We start from the raw sequence: 26,087 nt of genomic DNA on the forward strand, positions 1-26,087 counted from the left end.
TGTTAAAAATTAAGGCCAAAATTATTTGGTGACTTTATTAGTCACAAACATGTGGAACATTTTAAAACATGCTAGAACAGTTATTAGCAGGGCTGGATTGTTAATATGGCATACCAGGCATTTTCCCTGTGGGCCGACGCACTTTGGGGGCGATCAGGGGCGGACTGGCAGCTTCGTAATGGGCCGAATGGACCGCCATAAGCTGAAATGAGCCGAAAACAATTTTTGGGCCAGTTGCTATGTCACATGCCGAATTTTCTTCCCAGTCCACCCCTCATTATTAGTAAATATTTTTTGCACTTATTGCATTTATTGCACAATTTTGTATGTGATTGCACACCCAATGTATGTGATTTATTAACTATTATAGTCTGTGCTATAACCGAGTTATTAAGTCTGATCATGTTAGATGTTTGAACCACAGTGTCATTAGAAATGTTGAAGGAAGGTGGAGAGACGTTTTTGTTGGGAAATTTAGTGATTAGACATGGACAGTATCTCACAAAGCATTTACCTCACATCAGTCATTGCATTATTTAAAGAGAAAACCTTCAAAGTTATATTCCTGATCGTCTTGTAGCTTTCAATTAGGCTTCTTTATCGCTCAGGCAAGTTCATGGCATCTGCTTGGCATGTGTCTTCATTTTTGATCACATGTGGAGTAGACCCATGTGTCTCCTATCCTTGAAGTACATGATAGGGCTTGCTAGCTTGCTAATTTAACCTCTTGGTTTTTAATTGCCTTGTCACTCTGCCTTTGTGGTTGGAGTGATTGTGAATGCGTGTTGAGCTTACCTGATTTGATGTACTGCATTTTTGTTGCATCATTGATTTTAATTTGTTCTTACATAAAAAATATAATGAGAGAAGGGGAGATAAGCTATTACTGTCATCTTAAAGCTAATTATACGCTGTTCTTGACACTTCAGTGAATGGTGTAAAACACATTATGGATCTGAACATTTTCTTTAATGTTCCTTTTGTTAAGTATAAATGAAGGGGTTTATTATTGACTAATAAGTCATTTACAAGTGCAGTAGAATCATTCATATGTGGTTATAACAACATGATCTAAAAGGGTGACTTTCATGCTCTACTTTTCAAAGAGTGAGCATTTGAACTCGCATGTTATAAAATGCTTAATAAAAACACTTATTCTTATAATAATCAAAATATAAATTCCCAAATTCATGATTTATGTCACAATGCAGCAAAAATGTATTATTTTAGTGAGATTAAAAGTATGGATTATGTCATTTGGCTATTGTCTGCTTTGTTTATATTAATTACTGTAATGTCTTGACTCACTTGTGTTGTCACGTTCTTTGACACATTGATGCCCAAAGAATGGTGCTACTCTGAGTGGTGTCCCAACTCACTTAGTCCTACCTGAAGTCCTCTGCAAGACACTTTTCAGGTCTCAATGCTAATTCATAGCATATATCATATAATAAACCATTAAACAAATGTACACATTTATTCTAATGTAAGCATTAATAACATGAGGACAAAGGCTCTTAATGTGACAGGTATTGCAAATTAGTTGTGCTTTTTATGCATGTTGTAAAAACATAAATGATTGATAATGCATTTGCAAATGAGTTATTATTAATTAATAAACTATTAACAAAGGGAACATTAATGTGATGTGTTACCCTAATTCTGATTGGATAAGCCACATTCAAAAACATCGTTAAATATACATTTTCATAGGTAACTAATGTTGAATAATTGTTATTAAGTATTAATAACTTGTGATGTAAAAAGGCTTACAATGTGGCAGGTATTGCAAATAAGCTGCACTTTTTATGCATGTTGTTATAACTGCATATCAGTTATTTATAATTAATTTGTAAATTATTTATTATTAATTAATAAACTATTAACAAAGGGAACATTAATATAAAATGTTACCCTGTATTTTGATTGGATAATCGAAAAAACAGTTAAATATAAATAAATGCAAACCTGTAACTGTACATTCTATTTTGATGCACCCAGTTACTTCATTGCTTGGTCAGGGTAAATCGTTAGGATAGTGAACAAAATAAATTGTTTATTCTAATAATCCTTCAAAACTCTTCATTAATTTAATTTATCATGGAGACTATTTTATGAAATGAAAAAAGCCTTGAGAGACTGCATGTTACAACTATTTACCCACCTCATGAGGCATATGGCTTTAGAAAAATATAGTTATCATATATCAAGTTGTGCTTCTTGATTTAAATACATTCAAATAAGCAACAAGCAAATTCAACCTTGCCTCTTAGAATCATATAACTATGCCTACATTTTTCCAAAAATGATTGACATGGTTCATTGTACGTATCACATATCAGTTTCCTGGTGAAACACTAGAGGCGCTACAACAAGGACTTTTATTCCCTTTATTCCTGACACATGACAATAAATGCTCTAAGACACAAAGACACGCACTTCGCTAGCAGATGGGGTGGAAGGCACGCCCCTCCCCAGGGAAAGGGGGGGGGGGGTGTACGTCATGCCTGAGAGAACGAGGGAGGAATGTTGCAGGGCGGAGGGTGGGGCCTGGTCGTGACTCCGCACACCCGGCCCCTTATCAGGCTAATTAGTTATAAGTATTAACTAATAAGTAGTGGACACAGTGAACATTTCATCTCAGAACTGCCGCGATACGTGAAATGAACCACGTAATGTCATTTTGCAAAAATGATGCCACATTCACGTCATATATATGAGATCAGGCTGTTAAAAATATATGTCATTTTTTAATGACACCTGTTTCTCGCTGTGCATCTATAAAATATGCAGGGATGGAAGAAGCATCATGTGAGAAAATTGCATATGTCTCCAGATATCTGGAAAACATTGATGACATCACCGTCATCCAGGGCCCTGCAGCCAGAGTCCGGCCCAGGCGTTTGCCTGATGAATTCTTTTCCTGTAAGCCATTTCTGAAAACTTCTTGCCCACTATGCATTTGCTCTTGAGCATCTTTGTATTTACAAAAATTATGATGTCAGTAATGATTTTTAATTGGCTGTAATCCTCACCTTTGTGAGAAGTCAAATGATCCCTCTCTTCTCTGTTCCTCTATTCATTTGGCAGTCGATTATGAAGGTCTGGTGAAGAACCTTTCGGTATTAACCTGTCACAACATCTCTACACTATGTATAGACCATATCTTTTAATTCATCTCATTGTAACCTATATTCTCTGATTCACCTTGTGATATTCTTGTCTTTCAAAGTGTGTGAAATTTGATCAGCCAATGAGACCCTATCTTAAGGAGCACCTGCCCAAAAGACTTCACTTTGCGAAAAGTATACGTATCGAGAGAGCACATCTCTATATGCAGCCTCAGTGGCAAGCAGCATTGTAAGTTTGTGTTTCCGATTTTTAATAAACCACATCTGATGCCTGTTATGTTAAATGATGTACGATAGTAAAGGTGATCAATATCCTGAATGTATTAAAGGAATCGTTTACCCAAAAAATGATTAAATAATTACAGAATTTTTGATAATACCTTACAAAAAGTTTCTGTTTGTTGACATTTAGTACATTAGAAATCATGGACTAACAATAAACAATGTTTTTTAACGTTATTCATTAATCTCGGTTAATATTATTTATAGAATTGCTCACTGTTAGTTTCCAGTACATTAGTTCATAGGCATGAACTAATGTTAACATTTACAACTTTTAATTGTAAAAAATATTAGTATTATGGCTGTCAATCAATATATTTTTAAATGTAAATAATTACGTGATATGCCGATTAATTAATCACAATTAATGCATGTATAAATATTTGCTGAGAAAGCCCCTCAAATAATAATAATTCAATATATAATGATACAGTTTTTATATAGTTATATTTAAAATAATTATAAATAATATACTATATACACATATTATTATTATTATATATGTATATATATTATATACATATATAAAATGAAAAATAATAATTCAGATAATTAAAATGCAATAAATGATTGTGGCCACTGAGTAAAGAATAAAAAATAAACAACACAAAATGTGGCTTTAGAAGGAAATACAGTATATTATTTCTTTCCATATTACTGAACAAGCATATAATTGGCCTACAGTTCACAGCAACCCATTTTGCAATTGAATTCATCAGTCTTAGATATATTACAAGGGCTTTTCTAAGGACTCGTCCATGTACACATACATCAGACGCATGCTTTTGGAGCATCTCATGTTATTTGTGTCATGTCATCAACACATTTTTAGGTCGCTGTGCCAATTTAAAACGTAGTTTGAAATTTAGAAAAACACATCTTGAGATCCTTGCATTCTGATTTGCACTCAATCAAGCTGTGTTTGAACACAAGAATGTGTTCTCATCTTGTGCTGTTTGCTGTTGGACAGGTTAGTTTGGTTTGTTCTCTGTATTGCTGCTCGTTGCCTATACAGCTGGAGATTCACTTACTGCCCCCTGGAGAAAATAGGTGGTCCTTCAAGCTTGAGTTTCTCCAATGATATGTTTATTCCTTATTACGGTCCGGGGACATGATTAATTGTGTAAATATTATATTCAATATTAATTAACGTGTTAAATCAACAGCTGTAATTAGTATATGCTGAAATTAACACTAACCAATATTAATCAGTTCTATAAAGGTATTGTGATAAAGAAAAAGAAAAAAGCTCAGTGGTAAAGACGCTGCCTACCACCCCTAGAGTTCGGAAGTTCGAATCCCAGGGCGTGCTGAGTGACTTCAGCCAGGTCTCCTAAGCAAACAAATTGGCCTGGTTGCTAGGGAGGGTAAGAGTCACAAGGGGTAACCTCCTTGTGGTCGCTAATATGTGGTTCGCTCTCTGTGGGGCGTGTGATGAGTGGATGCCGTGGTGGATGGCGTGAAGCCTCCATACGCGCTATGGCTCCGCGGTAACACATTCAACATGCCACGTGATAAGATGCGTGGGTTGATGGTCTCAGGCGTGGAGGCAAGTGAGATTCGTCCTCCACCACCACAAGGACTTGGAGCGCATGTGGAGAAAAAGGATAGAAAATCCAAAACAAATAAAAAAAACATTATTTCACGTCTCTCTGATTGGTCAATGGCGCCATCTAGTGGTCTGATATTGCTCAGTAACAACCGCACATCCACGCATCATACCACTTATCCAGGTATTGCGAGCAATTTTTCCTGCTTCACAGATAACTGTGCAATCTCTACAAGTAAGCTCATAAAACAATTTCAACTCAAATCAATGTTTTATGTACATTCATTTATTTGGCAATAGCGTTGTATTCAACTGGATAATGAGGAGTCAGACGGTCATTTTAACAAAATAAACACCAACATACCCAAACTGGAGGTGGATTTCACCTGTTCAGTGATTTATTTTTTCTCACATCATAACATCATTTTAATTGTATGCAAATCAGTATTTTATGTCCATGTATTTATTTATTTGGTGTTATCACCCTGTCAGGGTTTATTTTGCGATATCAACCAGCTGACTGTACTATATCCCTTATGGTACAAGTGCAACCTTATTATAAAGAGTTATTGATTTGTTGTTGTGTTGTTGTTGTTTATTTTGGGGTGAACTCTCTATTTCATTCATATACATTTCCTAAAATGTTAAAGATCAAAGTTATAGACATTAGAAGTTGCTCATGTGTAAACCTTCCTATTTCTATATGCTAACTAAAAGTTATTATCTTTATTAGTAGACCTCTGTTTTGTGTTGCCATTTTTTTAATTTCCCTCTATTCTCAACCTGGTTCACAGGCAACCAAGTAACAACACTAACTGCAGAGGTGGCTTTCATGGCTCAGATAATGTCTTCAAGAACATGCAGGTTGGTGTTCTAAACACTGATGTATTCAAAACATTCAGTATGCTTTGTATTATAGAAGTGAATAAGTTTATTACAGATTTGCAAGCACGGGCATCTTTTAATACATTAATGCTTGTAGAAGATGCCTTCTTACAAGAACAAATTGTGTGTGAAAGTAATTCATAAACCATCCACTTCAATAGAAGGGCTGCCAACTCTGTTGACACTGTTCTCACATTCTCACGCTCTCACACCACACAGCCTTTTTCTCATGCAGTGATAATGCCTCAGAGCAAAGAGGACACTGACAGCGCACAGACAGACAAGACAGAGCATGCCGCACCGTGCAGCAGCGAGTTATTCAGACCAATCAGGGGAAAACCGCAGCACAGCGTCTCCGTCTCCCCCCCACCCACCCCCACTGAACAACTGTCCCGCTGAGCTGAACTCAAAAGTTGCCAGCCCTGCCTAATACTCAAAAATGACAGTAACAATTAAGATTGAGCTTTGTATTTTTTTAATGTTTGCAGAACTGCCTTCAGTTAGTTGATTTCATGGCTGTTCCAGCGTTCTCTTCTCAGTGAATCTCCCCATCTACCCCATCAGCATTAACCCCATCCACAAAATCGGGGATTATCCCCTAAATCCAGTGAAAATATTTGTTGAATCTGTCATCGATGCCAATGTACATTTCTGATCTGCACAGAGCTTAGAGTTAAGCGTTCAGTTTCTGCTCAAGTGTTTGTATGAATGCTTCGGTTTTGCAAAGTAATGAGTTTTTGGAGACCAAGTAATTTGAAGGGGATTATACTAAATTCATATTAAAGGCTTTAGATTTCCATGAAGGGGATCATGATACCCAAGGTCTTACCCAAGAAACTGAGAAAAATCCAGACATGCCCTTTAAATGAACCCTCTATCCTTTGAGTTTAACGTACGAGTTCCAGATTCACACTTTGCAACGTTCCTTCAAGCTGTCGGAGGTTGAAACGACACCGTTGTAAACACGTGCAAGACATATTTTGGACATTTGAGTGCTGTTTATGTCTGTGATGCATGTGGACGTTACCGCTGTGCCTTATGCCCATCTGTGACTATGTGGTTGTTTAGTAAAGTCTAATGTAGCTGTAGGGTTTACAAAACCTTCTTTCAGGAAATCTTGAGAGGCAACGATCTAACTTACTGAGGTAACTTGCACAAACTATTCAACGCAATCCAAGGAAACTGCAGGAATGGCTATTATGACTGTAACTTTAGATCCTCTTAGTGGAATGGAGATCTCCTGTTAGGGTGAATGAAGATGATTTTTTGGGATTAAACATTCAGAGTCAAGGCAATGAGATCAGTCTAGTTTCCTCAACTCTAGCGTTTCTTGTTTTCAGACAGAGGCGAGTGGAATGTGTGTCTCGCTTTGACTGCAAATCAAAATAAGTGCTTTCAGTTATTTATACCAGTATTTAATGTACTTGTGGCCATTTTTGTCGCCCACTTATTTTCCAAATATATCTGCACAGCTTATTATGCGCATGTTGGGCGCATCAGTATCTGATTTGCTTGTTACTGGTGTTATTGAGGAACCTGCATGGCCCTCTTGTTCTAAGTACAGTGGGGTCCAAAAATCCACATTGAAAATTCTAATTGTAATTTAAACCTGGAAATAAACCACATTTTATGGTTTAAAAAGTCGTAAAACAAAGAAACATTATTACCGAAAAGGAAAATAAATATTTAAGATTCTGCACTATTTCAAGGGATTTGCATTGAAACAAAAGAATGGTTCAAATGTTTGCAAATACCAAGTGTTAATGAAGTTTAATCAAATGAACTAAATGTGATTGTTTGCAGACCATTTTTATCGGATATGGACCTGGTTTGCATTACAAAACTACCGTGGCTCCCTTTGAGAACATCGAAGTCTATAACCTCCTATGTGGTAAGTTCAGTTATAATGTGATGTATCTAGAGGTATATTTACTGTAGTAACCAAGTACAGTTTGTTACTATATTTAAAGCCGAAGTGTGTAACTTTTTTGGGGTTAAAATACTTTCGCCTTACAATACAGTGTCAATGCAGAGACAACTAAAAGTAAGCCATTTGTGGGTTAATTCTCTCGAAAATTGAAAATTCCCCTGTTTGTTTTGAGCAACCTGTCCAGCCCTACTAAACAACATTAACTTGACCAATGGTGTGAGTTAATGGCAAATGGGGGCCATATTCAGAGAGCTGAACACAATCTTTTTTTCTCTCTTTACAGTTTTTAAATATTTCTGCGAGGGCTGTCTATAGATTAAAAGTTTTGAATCAAATCAATTACTCATGTTAATTAATGAATCTAATAAATCACAGACATCATTATTTACCTTCCGAAACATCAAAACAACGAACGCCAGAGACTGAACAAACAACCAGGGTTTAAATACAGAGGGGTAATGAAGATCAAATGACAAACAGGTGAGAACAATGTTTGAAAGCTGGCAGTGATGAGGGCCGGGAATTGTGGGAATTGTAGTTCATGAGGTGACACGAGAAACACGGGGCAGACAACCAGGAATCGTAACAGACCCAGGACGTCCTGGAGAGTTCAGAATGTCAAAATAAAAGCGTGAGGGTTTAAAAAGTGCATGGTTTAAATATATTACTGTTGTATTTAAAATGAAAATGAAAAGTCAATAATAATAATAATAATAATAATAAAAACTATTTATTATTAATATTATTATTATTTTCATCATTAGTATTTGTTTACAATTTATAACAATGTTTAAGTTGAATAGTTGAAAGATTCCAAAAAATAACTGTGTGAATGAAAAGTGAACTGATGTCTTACAACTAAATTTTAACAAAAAAAGAGATCTGAATCCTTTAAAGTCCAGATGCAAGTTGAAACATTGAAACATTTTGAAGAAAATTCAAAAATAAAACATTGGTTTCTTTTCTGCTGAAGTCTTGAAGACTGGAATTACTGTTAATTTTGCTGCTACATTATGCAGTATACTAGTTAATAATAAAGTGTTTCTTAATAAGATATACATTTATATTGAAATAATGTGTAGTTAAAGGTTTTGTTTCTTTACGTATTAAAGAGTACTCCAAATCATTTCCACACAATAAAGATATTCTAAACTGATTATGCAAAAAACAACACTGGTATCGGCTTGGGATCGGTATCGGCCGATCCCGAGATTTCTGATATCGGAATCAGATCAGAAGAGAAAAAGTGGTATCAGTGCATCTCTAGTAGCAAATAAACAAATAACAGATATGACACATTCTGGCTTCGTGAAACATCCCTCAAACAAATTAAATTACGTTCATTTGTTTTTTTCCAGATCAAGTAGAGGAAAAAATTATGGAATCACTGAATGTTGAGGAGAAAATATACGTTTAGTCAAAGCATCAGGATAGAAAACTCAAAGTAATATGCCTTGAAAATAGAAAATGCACAACAAAACAAATGAAAAATGAATGGGCGGAAACAGGAGTCAACGTTTGGGACAGAACTGTAAGAAATCTGCTGATTGAAATGGGATTTACATATAGAAAAGGCAAACGAAAACCAGCACTGACACCTAAACATAAGAAAACAAGGCTAGAGTGGGCTAAAGAGAAGCAATCGTGGAGTGTGGATGATTGGATGGAAGTGATATTCAATGATGTATCATGACTCTGCTTGACCGATGTTGCTGGAACATTTGTCTGGTGCCGTTCTAATGAAATGATGACTGCCTATAATAAAATTTCCCCAGTCATTTATGATATTGGGTTACATGTCAGGTAAAGGACCAGGGGAGATGGCAATCATAACAGTCAATGCACAGGTGTACATAGACATTTTGGAGAATTTTCACATTCCATCAATAGAAAATAGGTTTGGTGATTATGAAGTCATATTTCAGGATGATAAGGCATCTTGCCACATAGCAAAGAGTGTTAAAGCTCAATGACATGGCCAGCAAACAGCACTCTAATGTCAGTTTGCCGACACACACACATAGGAAAGTTTATACTGAGCTCATATTGGTTTAAATCCTTGTGGTGACTTGTGAGATTGTTGTTTTTCTCCACATCCTCCACCATCCACAATTAGAGCCAAGGACATTGTGACCCACTTTGAATACAAAGTGGCCCTTTAAGTGGCGAAATGTTCTCTTGACACCTTCAATGGTACTGCATTAAAAGGATAATTCATCCAAAAATCATTATTCAATGACAAAATCCAGATCTTCTGGAGAACACAAAAGGAAATTTTAAACAGAGTGGTAGCCTCAGACATTATTCACTTTTATTGCATGTTTTTTCCATACAATGAAAGTCAATAGTGACTGAGGCTAACATTCTGCTTAACAGCTCCTTATTATAAAGCAAGTGCGGTAGGTAGGCAAGTTTTTTTGTTTAAAACTTGATAGAGCATTAGCCTAAAAAACTTTCAAATTTAACTCGCTTTTAGCGCCACACAGTGGACATTTTCCCTCAGAACTGGCACGAGACAAAGGAATCATGCTATATAATTTTACAAAAATGTCACCACAATCAAGTACATTTCATGAGATCAGGCTGAACATAAAAATGCAAATTCTAATTATTTCTGTTCAGATTTGCTGGGTATTCCTCCTGCCCCCAATAACGGCACCCATGGCAGTTTAAACCACCTACTGAAGAACCCACCGCACCAGCCGGTGTACCCTGCAGAGCGCTCTGCACCATCCACATGTACCTCTGTCAGTGTGTACCTACCCCTCGGCTGCACCTGTGACTCTCTCACTGAGGCCGAGGTTGGCATCATTCATGACAACATTCAGGGCAGCTGCATGCTAAAGGCTGTTGTGGGCTTGGTTTAATCTACTTTTTCTGTGCTAAGACTACTTAAAATGAAGTTCAAGACTTAAAGTTAACGACAATCTTGCTTAATACGATAATGTTTCTCTTTTGAACTGGCTGTTATTAGATGACTCATTCCTCAAAAGAGGATGGGTTTCCTGTCGTCTTGGATTTAAAGGGATAGTTCAGGCAAAAATGAAAAATCCGGTAACATTTAATCAACCTCATGTTGTTCCAAACCCGTATGCCTTATGTCTGGCAGAATGTTAGTCTCAGTCACCATTTACTTTTCTGCCTGTCACATTTTGTATTCTGCAGATGAAAGAAGGAAATACGGATTTGGAACAACATGAATAAAGGGTGAATAAATGATAACAGATATTTAACTTTTGGGTGAACTAAACTTTTAAGCATCAAACCTTAGCATTGCACACAAATAAAACTCAATTAAGCTAAACTTGAGAGGTGTCCCAACCAACGCTGCCAAATAGCAGTATGTTTTCTTTTTCAGGGATTTTTTCCCCCATTTAGCATTTTTTTTTTTTTTTATTGCATGGATGTCATTAGAGTGTCTGCAGTCTAGTCCTGGGCACTGATGAATTATGATTGTTATGATTGTTGTTTATTTTTCTATGCTGACCCACCTTCATTTTTGGCTTTGTGGTGTTGTCTGGATTTCTTTATTTTTTTCTTGTGGTATGTCACTCTCACAAATGCAGCTTGTTGGTTTTTGAAAGGGAATGAGTCAAGCAATTTGCGCTTAACCACTCCAAATAATTTATTGTCTCCAGTATAAAAATCTGTAATGTACTGATAAAAAAAGTTTATTTTGTGAGCAGTGTTGGGTAAGTTAATCAAAAGTGTAACCCACTTCCAATGACTAATTACTTTGCTAAAATTGTAATCCGTTTACTAATTTCTTTATGGAAAAAAAAAAGGTAATCTCATTACTAATACATAACTTTGAAGTTTCTCACTAAAGCACTTTTCACAGAAAAGTTTGTTTTTTCACACTTCAAAATGCAAAATGTCTATATATCCTCCTTGATATATATCATGATGGCACCGCGGATGGCCGCCTCAGTGTGGAGCGCACCAATTCTTTTGTTGTTTTGGTTTGTCCTGTGTTTAGTAATCTTTTTCCAATCAGTTTTACCAGGGATTAACTGTTGAACATTCGGCAGCATATACCAGACAATCTTTCCCCGGGTTTTGAATATTCGGACGCTTTGCTGGACATTTTAGTCAGAGGCGCAGCTGTGCTGTTCAAGAGATGCAAGCAAGGGAGATGAGCAGTTGCGCTGGTCAAGCTCCGTCGGCGCAGCTTTCAAAAGCTCTGCTGAGCATTCATCTAGCAAATCTCCACTCTCTTCCTAACAAAACGGGTGAACTACATCTCCTCACCCATGCAAAAACAAGGACTTTTCAATCACTGCTGCCTTGTTCTTCATAGAAACCTGGCTGATTGAAGCCATTCCGGACAGCGCGTTACATCTGCCGGGCTTTAAGCTGTTCAGAGCGGATCGCCTCGCTGATTAAACGGTGAAAACGAGAGGCGGTGAAACATGTTTACATCAATGAAAGTTGATGTACAGATGTAACAACGTTAAAGAAGATGTGCTGTCCAAATTTGGAAGCACTCTTTATTAACTGTAAGCTGCAAGGAGTTTTCATTGTTTATTCTGGTGATTTTTTATATCGAGCCAAACGAGTGCGTGAGCGCCGCGCTGCAACAGCTGGCTGATCAAATCACAGACACTGAACAACAATACCTGGACTCAGTTATTATTATTCTTGGGGATTTTAACAAAGCAAACCTCACACGTGAACTGCCCAAAAACAAAAAGCACATTACATGCCCAACCAGAAATATACTGGATCACTGCTACATGACAATAAAGGATGCATATCAGTCTGTCCCTAGTGCAGCTTTGGGACTCTCTGATCACTGTCTGGTTCATCTTCTTCCAACCTACAGACAGAAACATAAATCTGCTAAGCCTGTAGTAAAGATTGTAAAGAGATGGACCAATGAAGCAGAGCTGAAACTACAAGCCTGCTTTGACTGCACTGATTGGAGTATTTTTGAGGCTGCAGCCACCAATCTGAACGAGCTCACATATTCTGTTAAATCATATATCAGTTTCTGTGAGGATATGTGCATTTCTACTTATTTAACATTCAACATTGACAAACCATGGTTCACAGCAGAACTCAGGCAGCTTCTTCAGGCCAAAGAGGATATGTACAGAGGTGGGGATAAAATCTTGTTCAATCAGGCCAGTGATTACTTTTTTCAGCTAACGATCCTGCACCAGTGTGGAGTGTCATGAAACAACTCACAAATTACAGGACTCCTGCCCCCAACACTGTAGGGGTGCAAAAACTGGCTGCCGACCTGTTTGTGTTCTACTGGCCCAATCTCACACCCCACACCCGCTCTGACCTTCACTTCACACAAACACCAACAACTCCTGCAACCCCCTCCTCCCCCTCCTGCTACTCAATCTGCACTTAAGATCTGTGAAGAGGAAGTGTGCCATGTCTTCCGAAAACAAAAGACAAGGAAAGCACAGGACCCAGGTGGCATTTTGCCTGCGTGTCTTAGATCCTGTGCTAACCAGCTGGCTCCCATCTTAACACTGATTTTCAACAGATCACTGGATCAGTGTAAAGTCCCATGCTGCTTCAAATGGTCATGAAATCGGTTGAGAGACTGGTGTTAGCCCACCTGAAGGACATCACTGGACCCTTTCTAGATCCCCTTCAATTTGCTTATCGTGCAAACAGGTCTGTGGATGATGCAGTCAACATGGGATTGCATCATATCCTGCAACATCTGGACAGACCAGGGACATATGCCAGGACATATGCCAGCTTGTGGACTTCCATTCAGCTTTCAACACCATCATCGCATCTATTCTCCAGACTAAATTACACCAACTCCCTGTTCCCACGTTTACCTGTCAGTGGATTACCAGCTTTCTGATGGATAGGCAGCAGTTTGTGAGACAGGGTAAATTCGCTTCCAGCCCCTGTACAATTAGCACTGGTGCCCCCCAGGTATGTGTGCTCTCCCCAGCATTCTTCTCCCTCTACACCAATGACTGCACCACCAAGGACCCCTCTGTCAAGCTACTGAAGTTTGCAGACAACACTACTATCATCGGCCTCATCCGAGATGATGATGAGTCTGTATACAGAAGGGAGGTTAAACAGCTGGCTGCCTGGTGCAGTCAAAGCTGTACATGCTCAAAACGGTGGAGATGTTTGTGGACTTTAGGAGGAACACCCCAACACTGACCCCCCTCACCATTCTAAACAGCACTGTGGCAGCAGTGGAGTCATTCAGGTTCCTGGGCACTACAATCAGACATCAGAAGACTACAATGCACATTTCGGACTGCTGAGAGGATTATTGGTTGCACCCTGTCCTCCCTTCAAGAACTATACATAGGAATATGGCTGAAAAAAATCACTCTAGACCCCACTCACCCTGCCAACTACCTTTTTGAACTGTTGCCTTCTGGACAACGCTTCAGACCTCTGAGCACCAGAACCGTCAGGCACAGGAAATATTTTTTCCCTCAGGCCATCCATCTCATGAACAGTTAAAACTGCCCCATTGAGCAATAATTATGTGCAATTCACAGTTTAGTCTTCTTATATTTATCCAACATACCATACCTCTTCTGCCATTACATTCCCTTGCACTGTATATGACAGATTTGTATTTAGATTTGCACTATGTATGTGCATTTGTGTATGTGTGTGTATATACACAATAAATATAAATATAAATATATATATATATATACACTCACCTAAAGGATTATTAGGAACACCTGTTCAATTTCTCATTAATGCAATTATCTAATCAACCAATCACATGGCAGTTGCTTCAATGCATTTAGGGGTGTGGTCCTGGTCAAGACAATCTCCTGAACTCCAAACTGAATGTCAGAATGGGAAAGAAAGGTGATTTAAGCAATTTTGAGCGTGGCATGGTTGTTGGTGCCAGACGGGCCGGTCTGAGTATTTCACAATCTGCTCAGTTACTGGGATTTTCACGCACAACCATTTCTAGGGTTTACAAAGAATGGTGTGAAAAGGGAAATACATCCAGTATGCGGCAGTCCTGTGGGCTGAAAATGCCTTGTTGATGCTAGAGGTCAGAGGAGAATGGGCCGACTGATTCAAGCTGATAGAAGAACAACTTTGCCTGAAATAACCACTCGTTACAACCGAGGTATGCAGCAAAGCATTTGTGAAGCCACAACACGCACAACCTTGAGGCGGATGGGCTACAACAGCAGAAGACCCCACCGGTACCACACATCTCCACTGCAAATAGGAAAAAGAGGCTACAATTTGCAAGAGCTCACCAAAATTGGACAGTTGAAGACTGGAAAAATGTTGCCTGGTCTGATGAGTCTCGATTTCTGTTGAGACATTCAGATGGTAGAATCAGAATTTGGCGTAAACAGAATGAGAACATGGATCCATCATGCCTTGTTACCACTGTGCAGGCTGGTGGTGGTGGTGTAATGGTGTGGGGTATGTTTTCTTGGCACACTTTAGGCCCCTTAGTGCCAATTGGGCATCGTTTAAATGCCACGGCCTACCTGAGCATTGTTTCTGACCATGTCCATCCCTTTATGGCCACCATGTACCCATCCTCTGATGGCTACTTCCAGCAGGATAATGCACCACGACACAAAGCTTGAATCATTTCAAATTGGTTTCTTGAACATGAGAATGAGTTCACTGTACTAAAATGGCCCCCACAGTCACCAGATCTCAAGCCAATAGAGCATCTTTGGGATGTGGTGGAACGGGAGCTTCGTGCCCTGGATGTGCATCCCACAAATCTCCATCAACTGCAAGATGCTATCCTATCAATATGGGCCAACATTTCTAAAGAATGCTTTCAGCACCTTGTTGAATCAATGCCGTGAGAATTAAGGCAGTTCTGAAGGCGAAAGGGGGTCAAACACAGTATTAGTATGGTGTTCCTAATAATCCTTTAGGTGAGTGTGTATATATATATATATTGTGTTATTTTGTATTCTATTTATAGACTTTATTTTCTATAAAAGAAAATGTATTATTTTTTTTAATTATTTTTATTATTATCTATGTCTTGTTACAGTTTTGTATTGTTGTGCACTGGAAGCTCCGTTCATCAAGACAAATTCCTTGTATGTGTAAGCATACTTGGCAATAAAGCTGATTATGGTTCATTGTCATATGCAGTATATACAGATTTTAACATAATTTATGTTAGAACGATTTTTAACCAAACACTCTTACATACAGTACTTACATATTCAGGTCTTACATATTTCTCACCCACACCTATCATATCTCTTCAGAAGATATGGATTTAACCACTGGCATCATATGGATTACTTTCATACTGCCTTTTGGTCATCATTCACTTGTATTGTGAGGATCAACAGACTAAAAATATACTTTTAAAAATCTTAGTTTTTGTTCAGCAGAAGATAGAAAGCCATATATATCTCAGATGGCCTGAGGATGACTAAATGAGAGAATTTTCATTTTTGGATGAATTATCCCTTTAATTTTGTCACTTGTTGTAATATGAGAAAATACAGAATATTACATTTCCCTATGATCTGTTTCAGGTGAACCGTTTCAACCAACGACTCATTGACTCAGATTCAAGTGAGTTTAATTGTCTGTGAGGAATAGTCCACATATGAAATGACACAATGTTTGTTTTGTTGTTGTGGTGAAAAATATTTATAGACCGTTATATCGTCAAGGCCAATTAAGGCCGATATTTGGCCATTTTTTGATTATTGGCATCGGTTGAAAAACGTGTTTGCTTGGCCGACAGAAGTGTCAGTGTCAGTTCCAAAATCTTCCAATAGCTTTGTTAATAGATAGTCAACACTTTCTGCTTTCAAAGTTTTTGCTTTTCAAGTTTTTAAAAATGGTATTAAATCAAGCAGAAAATATGTGTTTGTTTCACTTTACAAATTTCATGTACATCTGATTTTCTATTATTAAATTGAATTATGTTTATCAGCATTTATATTGGCCATTGGCCAATATCGGTATCAACATCGACCATTGAAAAGCACATATCGGTCGACCACTATTTACAAACTTCCTACAGTGAAATTTTCAATACCTCTTATAAATCTTTCTGTTTTATTCCACTTACAGATTCAAATGTGAAACATCTTCATTTGCCATTTGGAATCCCACGTGTTCTTCAAGAGAAGTCAGATTACTGTATTCTCCTCCACACTGCGTACATCAGCGGATACAGCAGAGACATCCTGATGCCCCTTTGGGTCTCATACTCTTTGAATGCAATGGTGAGACTTGGCTTAAAATGGGGTTTTAATTTAATGTTTGGTTGGAAATCTCATCCAATAGCTGTTGTATTCTCCATCTAAAGCTGTTACAGTGTTACTCAGCAGGGGTTTCATTTGATCTTTCCTTATAATAACTAGCTGGAGACGTTCGCTGGGATTTGAATGTACTCTGCCCATTCATTGCTTAACATTGTGTCCTAACCAGACAGGAAGTGATAAAGCTGGTTAGAGTTTTTGTCCTAACCAGCTGCGACAAGCAATGAGTGTTACAATTTGTAGTTTGCTTCTCTCTTACTTCTGTGGTGGCATGCTGTGTAGCCCCGCCCAACAGGAAATCTCTTTGGACCAAAATCAGTTGTTATATTGTCACTTCACGCAGCAGTTTTGCATTTAGTGTTGACAGACAAATTACTTATTATATCGTGGTGGATTGTTTGAAAAACTGAATTTGAAATTTAGATAAAAACAAAAGAACTTTAAACGAATGTGCAATGACTTGTCTAATAAGAAGATGGTATGAAGATGTTAAGGAGAGGAAAGAGAGGCTGCTGGAACGTATTGTCTGACCAAATGGAGCATGTTCTAGTCATTATTGGCCGACTGCAGAGTAAATCACAGTATCTTGTATCATCTTCAAACTCGCTGTCACCCAGCAGAGTGAGATACATACTGACCTTACTCACAATCAAGGAGAACTTTCTTGGCTTCTTTGGACTACATGCATCGTTTATGTTTGCTATCATACTTGCTTTGCTGTATTTTGGGCTTTATTTATTCAGTTAGCCTCGTATGGCCAGACCTTTGATAAAATGGATTATTCTAGCCAAGAACCACCCACTTAGGCAGGAAGAGCAATTTGGTTTTCATGTAAAGTGACTAATCACAGCTAGTAATGTTCTTACACCATTTCGGAGGAGGGTTATATATAGGAGGGTGCCATCTAGTGCTCTGATATTGCTCAGTAACAACCGCACATCCACAAATCAGACTGCTCATCCGGTGATTGCGAGCCATCATTCCTGCTTCTCAGATCGTTGTGCAGTCTCTACAAGTAATTTAATAAAATAATTTCAACACAGATAAATGTTTAATTTACAAGGCAAGTATCCTTGTTTTTAGCTGGATAATGAGGAGTCAGACGGTCATGTTTTACAAAATAAACATCAACAGAACTCCGACGCAAACCAGAGGTTGATTTCAGCTGTTCATAAGTACATCATTTCAACACAAATCGATTTTTTATGGACATGTATTTATTTGTTTGGTTAGTAGCCCTGTAGCATGTGGGATAATGTCCAGTCAGCTGGCTGTAATCCCCCTTCGGGGTTATACAAGACCCTGATCACCCTGTCGTAGTTTATTTTGCGATAACAACCGGCTGCCTGTACATTATCCCCTACATAACAAACCAATGTGGAAACACATTATTTAAATAAAGCCACGACAGTTTCCTTGAATTATTTTATTAAAAACATTACTTTTTGATTACTTATTACCTGCTTTTATGGAAATACAATTTAAGTGTATCAAGTACCGAATACATTCCTTACGTTAAACTGGTAAACATGAAATCAGACTACAATTTGCTATTTTCTTATTCCCTGAGTTCCTCCAACCCCAAACTGTTGGCAGTCCATGGGTGTACCGTTGAGGTTGAGACTAGGAGTCAGTCAAACAATATCGTTCTGATTCATATTCCTCATAAACTGCAAGCTAAAACTTGAGATTGTGATCAATTTGATCAGACTGGGGTTTGTTGACTGTGTTTTGGGGTTTGTTGACTATGTTTTCCCTAAAGGGCTTCAGGTCTGATCTTGCAGTAAATATCATAGTTACGGTAATGCACTTATAATGGAATAACATGGAGCCACCATTCCAGCTGTTTTAAAAGCAAAAATGTGAAGTACATGAATTGCTCTGTAAAAACTGAGCTGTAAAGTTGTCCTAATCATCCTATTTGAAGTGGGAGCACTCTTCTAGCTGAATTAAATTCTGGTTATTTATTACAGACAAATGATTCCTGTGAGGGAAGTTTGCTTTATATAAATGGTCCTTTTCTGGTATCTTTGCATGTATCATGCAAATTTACCAGTGTTGTATGGTCACAACATTAATATATTTAAGACTTTGATTAAGCTTTATACAGACTAGATCATTGCCTGATATTAAAGTGATAGTTCACCCAAAAATGAAAATGACACGAACAAAGATTTTTAGAAGAATATCTCAGCTCTGTAGGTCCATACAATGTAAGTGAATGGTGATCAAATCTTTGAAGCTTCAAAAAGCTCATAAAGGCAGAGTAAAAGTAATCTAAAAAAGTGACTCCATTAGTTCAATCCATGTTTCTGAAGTGATCTAATCAGCTTTGGGTGAGAACAGACCAAAATATAACCTTTTCACTTTATATCTTGTCACTGCAGTCTCTTGGCTTGGTCATGATTTTAAGTTCAATTGCAATTGCTTGATGCATGCACAGAGTGCTAGATGGCGCTACGAAGTGTAATCGAGCTTGAAGTCATGATCGCCAAGGAGACTGCTGATGTCAAAACTTATAGTGAAAAAGGAGCTATTTTTTGGCTTGTTCTCATTTAATATCCATTAGATCGCTTCAGAAGACAAGGATTTAAACACTGGAGTCATATGGATTACTTTTAGGCTGCCTTTTTGTGCTTTTTGAAGCTTCATAGTTTTGATCACCATTCAGTTGGATTGTATGGCCCTACGGAGCTGAGATATTCTTCTTAAAATCTTAATTTGTGTTCAGCAGAAGAAAAAAGTCATACACATCTGGGGTGGCATGAGGGTGAGTAAATGAGAGAATTTTTATTTTTGTAATAGAAAAATAGATCCCTTTAATAAATCCAGTAGAATGTTTAAGTCTGGTGGCTATACTTTTGAAACGGTGACTATTTTAATGTTTATGGCTTAGTCCCATGTACTTCCCCTTTAAGTGCCTTTCTCTAACCACTAATTTTGTTTAATAAAACAACAACTTGTGCTCAAAATTATTCTCTGTGGTAATCAGCATGTCAACAAATCAAAGTAACCAGCAAACTGCACCTTCTGATAAAGCTCAAAAAACATTTCAAATGTAAATGCATGGAAATGTGGATTATTTGGTCAGCAATGAGGATATTCTTATTGTAATGTTTAGTTACTTACAGGATTTGCATCATATACTAGATGAGTGTTTGAGTTAGAGAAAAGTCAAGTAAGCACCCTTTCTTCCTTTTTTCTCTCTCTGTCTGTCTTTGTTCTCTCCTTGTCAAACAAAGGTCAGCATGCTGCCGTCAGTAGACACATGCGTGCGAGCAGATATGCGTGTGCAGGCTAGCGCAAGACAGTCCTGCGCTTTCTATAAGAACAATTCCATCTTGACCTTTGGCCTTCTGCATCCACCCAGTGAGTCCAGCAGTATTTCTGTACTTATATTTAGATCTTTAGACAAACCTCACAATACACCTTCCTTTCTTTCCTCTCTTAGATTTTGTGTGGGAACTTTGAGGTTGAGTTTGAATAGCTTGTGCCGTGTGAACTGAACAACGCTAGAAAACAACCTAGTCTCATAGTGAACTCTATGTGACTCTATATACATTTTTGTTAAACTTGTTATAGGTGTCTCCAGGTACAATTCCCTGCAGTTTCCAAGAGAAATTAACACTAGAGGTGCTACAACAACTGTGTGTTTTATTAACTTACTCTCAAATCATGACTTTAATGGCCGATTATGACTTTATAAACCCTTATTTTTCTCTCAATTACTCAGACCCTGCTATTGACACACTTTTACTCTAACGCAAGTTTAAGTTTAGGCATTTATTTGGTGTGGATGACTTTTTTAAATGTCTCATTTATATTTGAAAACACTATTGGTTAGGTTCAGGAAAAGATTTACATAGGGAGGTATGTTCTAAAAACATCCATCTAAAATTCACCCATAAACATCGTCTGAATACGACACAATTTTACTTGCTTTTGGCGCCCCCAGCTGGACATTTCACTGGAAACCTGCAGCAAAATGTGTCATACGGCACGAAAAAGTTGAATTGCAAAAATGTTGTCATGTTCATGTCAATTTCATGAGATCAGGCTTTCATGACATACGTTTTGATGCATCTCTGCACTGAGCACATGCTTGTCCCATGTGTTTACAGAGATATAAGCTATTGTATGTGCTATCTGAAGGTTTTTGAACCAGTCACAGTTTTCCCACGAAGATACTCCCACCAGATTTGTGTTCTGGTCATGATTGAAATGCTGCCATTTTCACTCAGTACAAGAAAAAGCATTTAAAGCCCAAAGACAAGAGGCTTGACTTTGGTTATTTGTTCATATGAGGGTATTTGATCCACTCCTGTAAACTGTTGTATGAACAAGACAAATTCGAGAGTCACACCTGTTTGAAAACACAGTATGATTGTCAATCCAAAACACTGACTGTGTGATGTTAGTTATAGAGTTATAAGTGATTATATATATATATATATATATACCAGAATCGGATGGCCTTATATCATCCTGATATAACAGCTGCTGTAGTTACTGCACAGATTACACCATAGTTTTAATGTTTTCTGTTTGGCTTATTTTCTGTAAATGATATATTTCTCTCTCAGGCTTCAGTCCTACAGGAACCGAGTCAGACTCATTAATTACAAGCAACATGGTACCCATGTTTCCCGCTTTCAAAGGTAAGGCATCTGTTACATTCTCCTTAGATTTCAACACTACACACAGTTAGACTGTATGTTAGTGAGTGAAAGAATGCCTGTTATCTGGGCTCTGTTTGCTATTAGTAAGTTTTGTTTGTCTTTTTGAGATTTGTGACTCCATGTGTATTTGCAATTTGCACACTTGAGCATACTTGCACTAATTGTTGTGGCAAGAGCTGCATGATTTCATGGTCTTTCTTTAGAATGCCCATATTTTAATATTTACAAAAATATTTGTTGTTTACCAAGTCTGTATTCTACCTATCATTAGTGTACCTCTGGGGCTATTTTGATCACTGTTGTAGGCTATTTTAGGGATCCAAAGTGCTGAGAACTGTGTTGTTTTATCAGGATTATATGTGGTGCTTACTAAGGCAAGCATTATCACTATTTCTCTTACTTTTGGTTATGGATTTGAAGAAATTCCATGACCTAGCAACACCCTAGCAACCCCCCAGAACACTAGCATTCAAAGGCGTAGATGTGTCTTGAATATGGCTGGTTGCAGCAGGAAGCATTTACATGTTTTCACTGATCGTGGTGTAAATAATAATAATAATAATAATAATATGTTTCATTTATACAGCACATTTCCAGAGCTCAAGGACGCTTCACAATAAAGAACAGTAACATAACAATCATATAGACAAACATATGGACAGTGGACAGTTGCCCAGTCTGGAACAAAAGCAAATGCAGTTGCATATAGCAGCTATCAGATCATGCAATCAATTAGACATTTCAATCCAGTACAAAACAACACATAACATTGTGTAGACAGTATAGAATGTGTATGCAGTGTAGGCCCAATCAGAATACAAATAAACATACAAATACAATGAGCAGTACATGAAGCATATACACATTATGACTGATAATATTGGGAGAACTAATAGGTTTTGAGATGAGATTTGAATTCAGAGATAGAGGTAGTAGTTCAGAGAGCGAGGGGGATTGAGTTCCATAGCTTAGGTGCCACAACAGAAAAAGACCTGCCGCCCATTGATGAAAGGTGTAATCTAGGAACAAGAAGTTTGCATCCAGAAGATCGGAGTGAGCGAGGTTAAGAAGGAGCTAGATCGTGGAGTGAATATAATGTAAGCAGAATTTAGTATGCAATACGGCATGCGACAGGTAGCCAGTGAAGGTTAAATAGGATGGGAGTAATATGTGCAGATCGTTTAGTGTATGTTAGTACTCTCACAGCAGAATTTTTCATATATTACAAGTGGGAGATAGAGTGTGCCTGTAGTCCAGAAAAAGGGCGTTACAGTAGTCAAGGCGAGATGTAATGATCAATTCAATTCAATGATTCAGCATCATTCGGGCTAACGTAGGGACGAAGTTGGGCGATACGACAAAGTTGGAAAAATGCTGCTTTAGAGAGTTTGTTAATATAGGCATCTAGGGTCAATGAAGTGTCAAGAATGATACCAGAGTTTATAATGGGGATTGTGGGGGCCTGGGGAGCTCAGCAAGTAAAGACGCTGTCTACCACCCCTGGAGTCGTGAGTTTGAAAGGTTAGTAGACAGCGTCTTTACTTGCTGAGCTGTCCAGGGCCCCGGGATAAGGGGATAAAAAAAATTAAGAAATAATGGGGTTGTTCTTGCTTGTTTTGATTATGGGGGGTGGGGGTGGGGGGTGGGGGGGGTGTAAAAGGGATTAATGGAGAGGAGGAGGTGAGAACCGGCTTGACAATATAAATGATAGTTTTAATATAAAACTGAACAAAAAGACACAAACACACACATATGACGGACAGCTGCACATAAACGCTATCTCTCTCTTGCACCACCATCCGCAGTCGGCCTTTATCCCTCTTGGGGGCTTGATTAGCCTTATAAGGGGCCAGGTGTGTAGAATCACGACCCAGCCCCGCCCTCCACCCTGTAAAAGGGGGTTACCTAACAGAATGAGTAATTTTAATCAAATTTGGGACACGTTTGTAGATCCTCACTCTTAAAGGAATATTCCGGGTTCAATACAAGTTAAACTCAATCTACAGCATTTTTGGAATAGTGTTTATTACCACTAAAATCAATTTGGACTAATCCCTCCTTTTCTTTAAAGGTCCCCTGACATGCTTCTTTTTGTAGGCTTTGATATAGGCCTTAGTGGTCCCTAGTACTGTATCTGAAATCTCTTTTACAAAATTCAGCCTTGGTACTGAATTATAGCCACTACAATCCAACCCTTAATGAGCTTTCCTTCAGACGTGCCATTTCGGTGTCTGTAGTTTTAAATGCTAATGAGGAGGAGAAAGGCGGGGCAAGGTGTAGTGTGGGTGTGGTCTTGACCAGCTTGCGGCAACGGTACCATGCATGTTTACATTGGATATATTGCAATGGCACTTAGACACGCAGTCGTTCAAGCGTTTCAGTTTGAATCAGAATCAGAATGAGCTTCATTAGCCAAGTGTGTGCAGATAGCATGGGGAAAAAACTGTTTTTTGTGCCTAACGTTAGATGTTCTAGTACGCAGAGATCTGAAACGTCTGTAATTTTGTAAACATATCACCAACAGGAGAACGGATATCCAAATAACAAAGAAGTGTACAACACTTGCGTTACAGTGTGTGTATTCACACATATACCTGATGCTATCTACCTTTACATTAGTGACATTAACTCGGCTGTTACCTGCATAGCTAATGTTACAGCCACATTCTACGTGTAACAAGCTAGGTAACCATAAATAGTAAAACAACACAATTATATATAATTAGTTGACTGACTTGTCCGAGGTTTGTAGGTGAGCCAAAGAGAGTTGGTACTGATCCAGACTTCAGTTTCAGACGTTCAGCATGCCCAGCTCTGAACTGACCCATGTTGTGAAAACAGTCGTCTGTGAAATGTTTGGCGCAGACATACAAAAATTTGGTGTGTTGTGTCGGTGCATTCCCAGAGTAAATGAAATTTATCCATTGATCCTTCTGGGGATTGGATGAAGGAAGTAAAAAAAGACTTCTGTGATCATTTGTGCATTCAATTATTGAGCAACTTTTGTGCTTCGATCGGTCACACGCCATGATATCTCTCGAGGATAAACTAAAATCGCTGCGTTCAGTACTTCCTAGCTCGAATTCTCTGGGCGGGCAAAGCAGAGAAGGGTGAGGTAACCTTTCCCCCGTATGACGTCATACAGGGGAGATTCAAGATCAGCCCGTCTGAGATCTCATTTTCTCACAGGCAGAAAAAGATAGCCAAAACTCAGTTTACACCGACTGAAATTTCTAGACACGAGGGGACCAAATACAGGCTAGGGGAACTAATATTAATGTTAAAAAACCTCAGAAAGTGAAAATTTCATGTCAGGGGACCTTTAAAAAAAGGAAAATCAAGGTTCAAGTGAGGCACTTACAATGAAAGTGAAGGGGGCCAATCCGAAAACATTAAAATACTTAAAGTTTCAAAAGTATAGTCACAAGACTATAGAGCTAATTTTACAACTTTGTTGCCATGACGATGTAGTCAACAAACCCTAAAACGCAGATTTAAACAACTTTACAGCTCAAATAATAAATTAGTTTTAACAGTTACTAACTAATTAATGTTAGTACTTTTATAAAATGATAAGCTTCACATTTCTGCCTTTAAACCCTCCAAAAATTGGCCCCATTGACTTCCATTGTAAGTGCCTCACTTTAACATCGATAATTGCTTTTTTTAAAGAAAAGGAGGGATGCCCTAAATTAATTTGAGTGGTAATCAACATTATGCAACAAATGCTGTCGATTGAGCTTAACTTGTTTTGAACCCGGAATATTCCTTTAAGTAATATACCATACAACATGCTTAATTGCTGCTTGCAACAATAATATTCACATCGATTTTCTTACTTCATCGAATTTCAATTACCGCAGTGGCTAGCGTAAAGTGCACACACCACATTGCTGTGTTTGCCAACATCGGGGTTTTAAAATGATCTTTAAAGCCTCAGATGACTGTCTCTTCCTTGTTTGTGTGTGGCTTCATTGTTAAAGAACACTTATCTGCTGAGCTGTGAAAAGTATGTGCCACACTCCTAACTTTCTTTATTATTGTAAATGTTCAGAAAACAGAATTTAAATGTTTTTGAACGGTGTTTGATTATTTGAATTTTTATTACGTTTTATTTATTGAAGCTATGCTACACTAGCTGATGCAGTAAGAGAAAGTAAATGCTCACTAGTTAAATCTAGCCAATAATTAAAATCAGCTTATCAGAGTCAGGATTAATAATTACAGCAGACCGGGGCTGTATGCCACAAGACTGAAACTTAGTTGGCAAACCAATCCATGTTCAAAACTCTAGGATGAAAGCAACTGTATGTGTACATAAGCCATACTGAAAGCAGGTGATATTCCAAAAAGCCAGACCTGCTGTTTATAGATACGATTGTAGAGTCATTTTCA

General features: G+C 38.0%; 1 protein-coding gene across 1 annotated transcript in view; it reads left to right on the forward strand.

Moving 5' to 3' along the window:
- Positions 1-26,087, forward strand: part of LOC127624128 (ectonucleotide pyrophosphatase/phosphodiesterase family member 1-like) — a 71,259-nt gene that overhangs the window by 17,876 nt on the left and 27,296 nt on the right. The window contains exons 13-22 of the mRNA XM_052098800.1: positions 2,794-2,925; positions 3,091-3,122; positions 3,233-3,360; positions 5,757-5,826; positions 7,651-7,738; positions 10,400-10,578; positions 16,276-16,315; positions 16,823-16,977; positions 20,256-20,382; positions 21,597-21,671. Of these exons, the coding sequence (XP_051954760.1) occupies positions 2,794-2,925; positions 3,091-3,122; positions 3,233-3,360; positions 5,757-5,826; positions 7,651-7,738; positions 10,400-10,578; positions 16,276-16,315; positions 16,823-16,977; positions 20,256-20,382; positions 21,597-21,671 (1,026 nt within the window). The remainder of the gene's footprint in view (positions 1-2,793; positions 2,926-3,090; positions 3,123-3,232; positions 3,361-5,756; positions 5,827-7,650; positions 7,739-10,399; positions 10,579-16,275; positions 16,316-16,822; positions 16,978-20,255; positions 20,383-21,596; positions 21,672-26,087) is intronic.

The sequence above is a fragment of the Xyrauchen texanus genome, chromosome 30 (assembly GCF_025860055.1).
Source record: "Xyrauchen texanus isolate HMW12.3.18 chromosome 30, RBS_HiC_50CHRs, whole genome shotgun sequence".
Taxonomy (NCBI): domain Eukaryota; kingdom Metazoa; phylum Chordata; class Actinopteri; order Cypriniformes; family Catostomidae; genus Xyrauchen; species Xyrauchen texanus.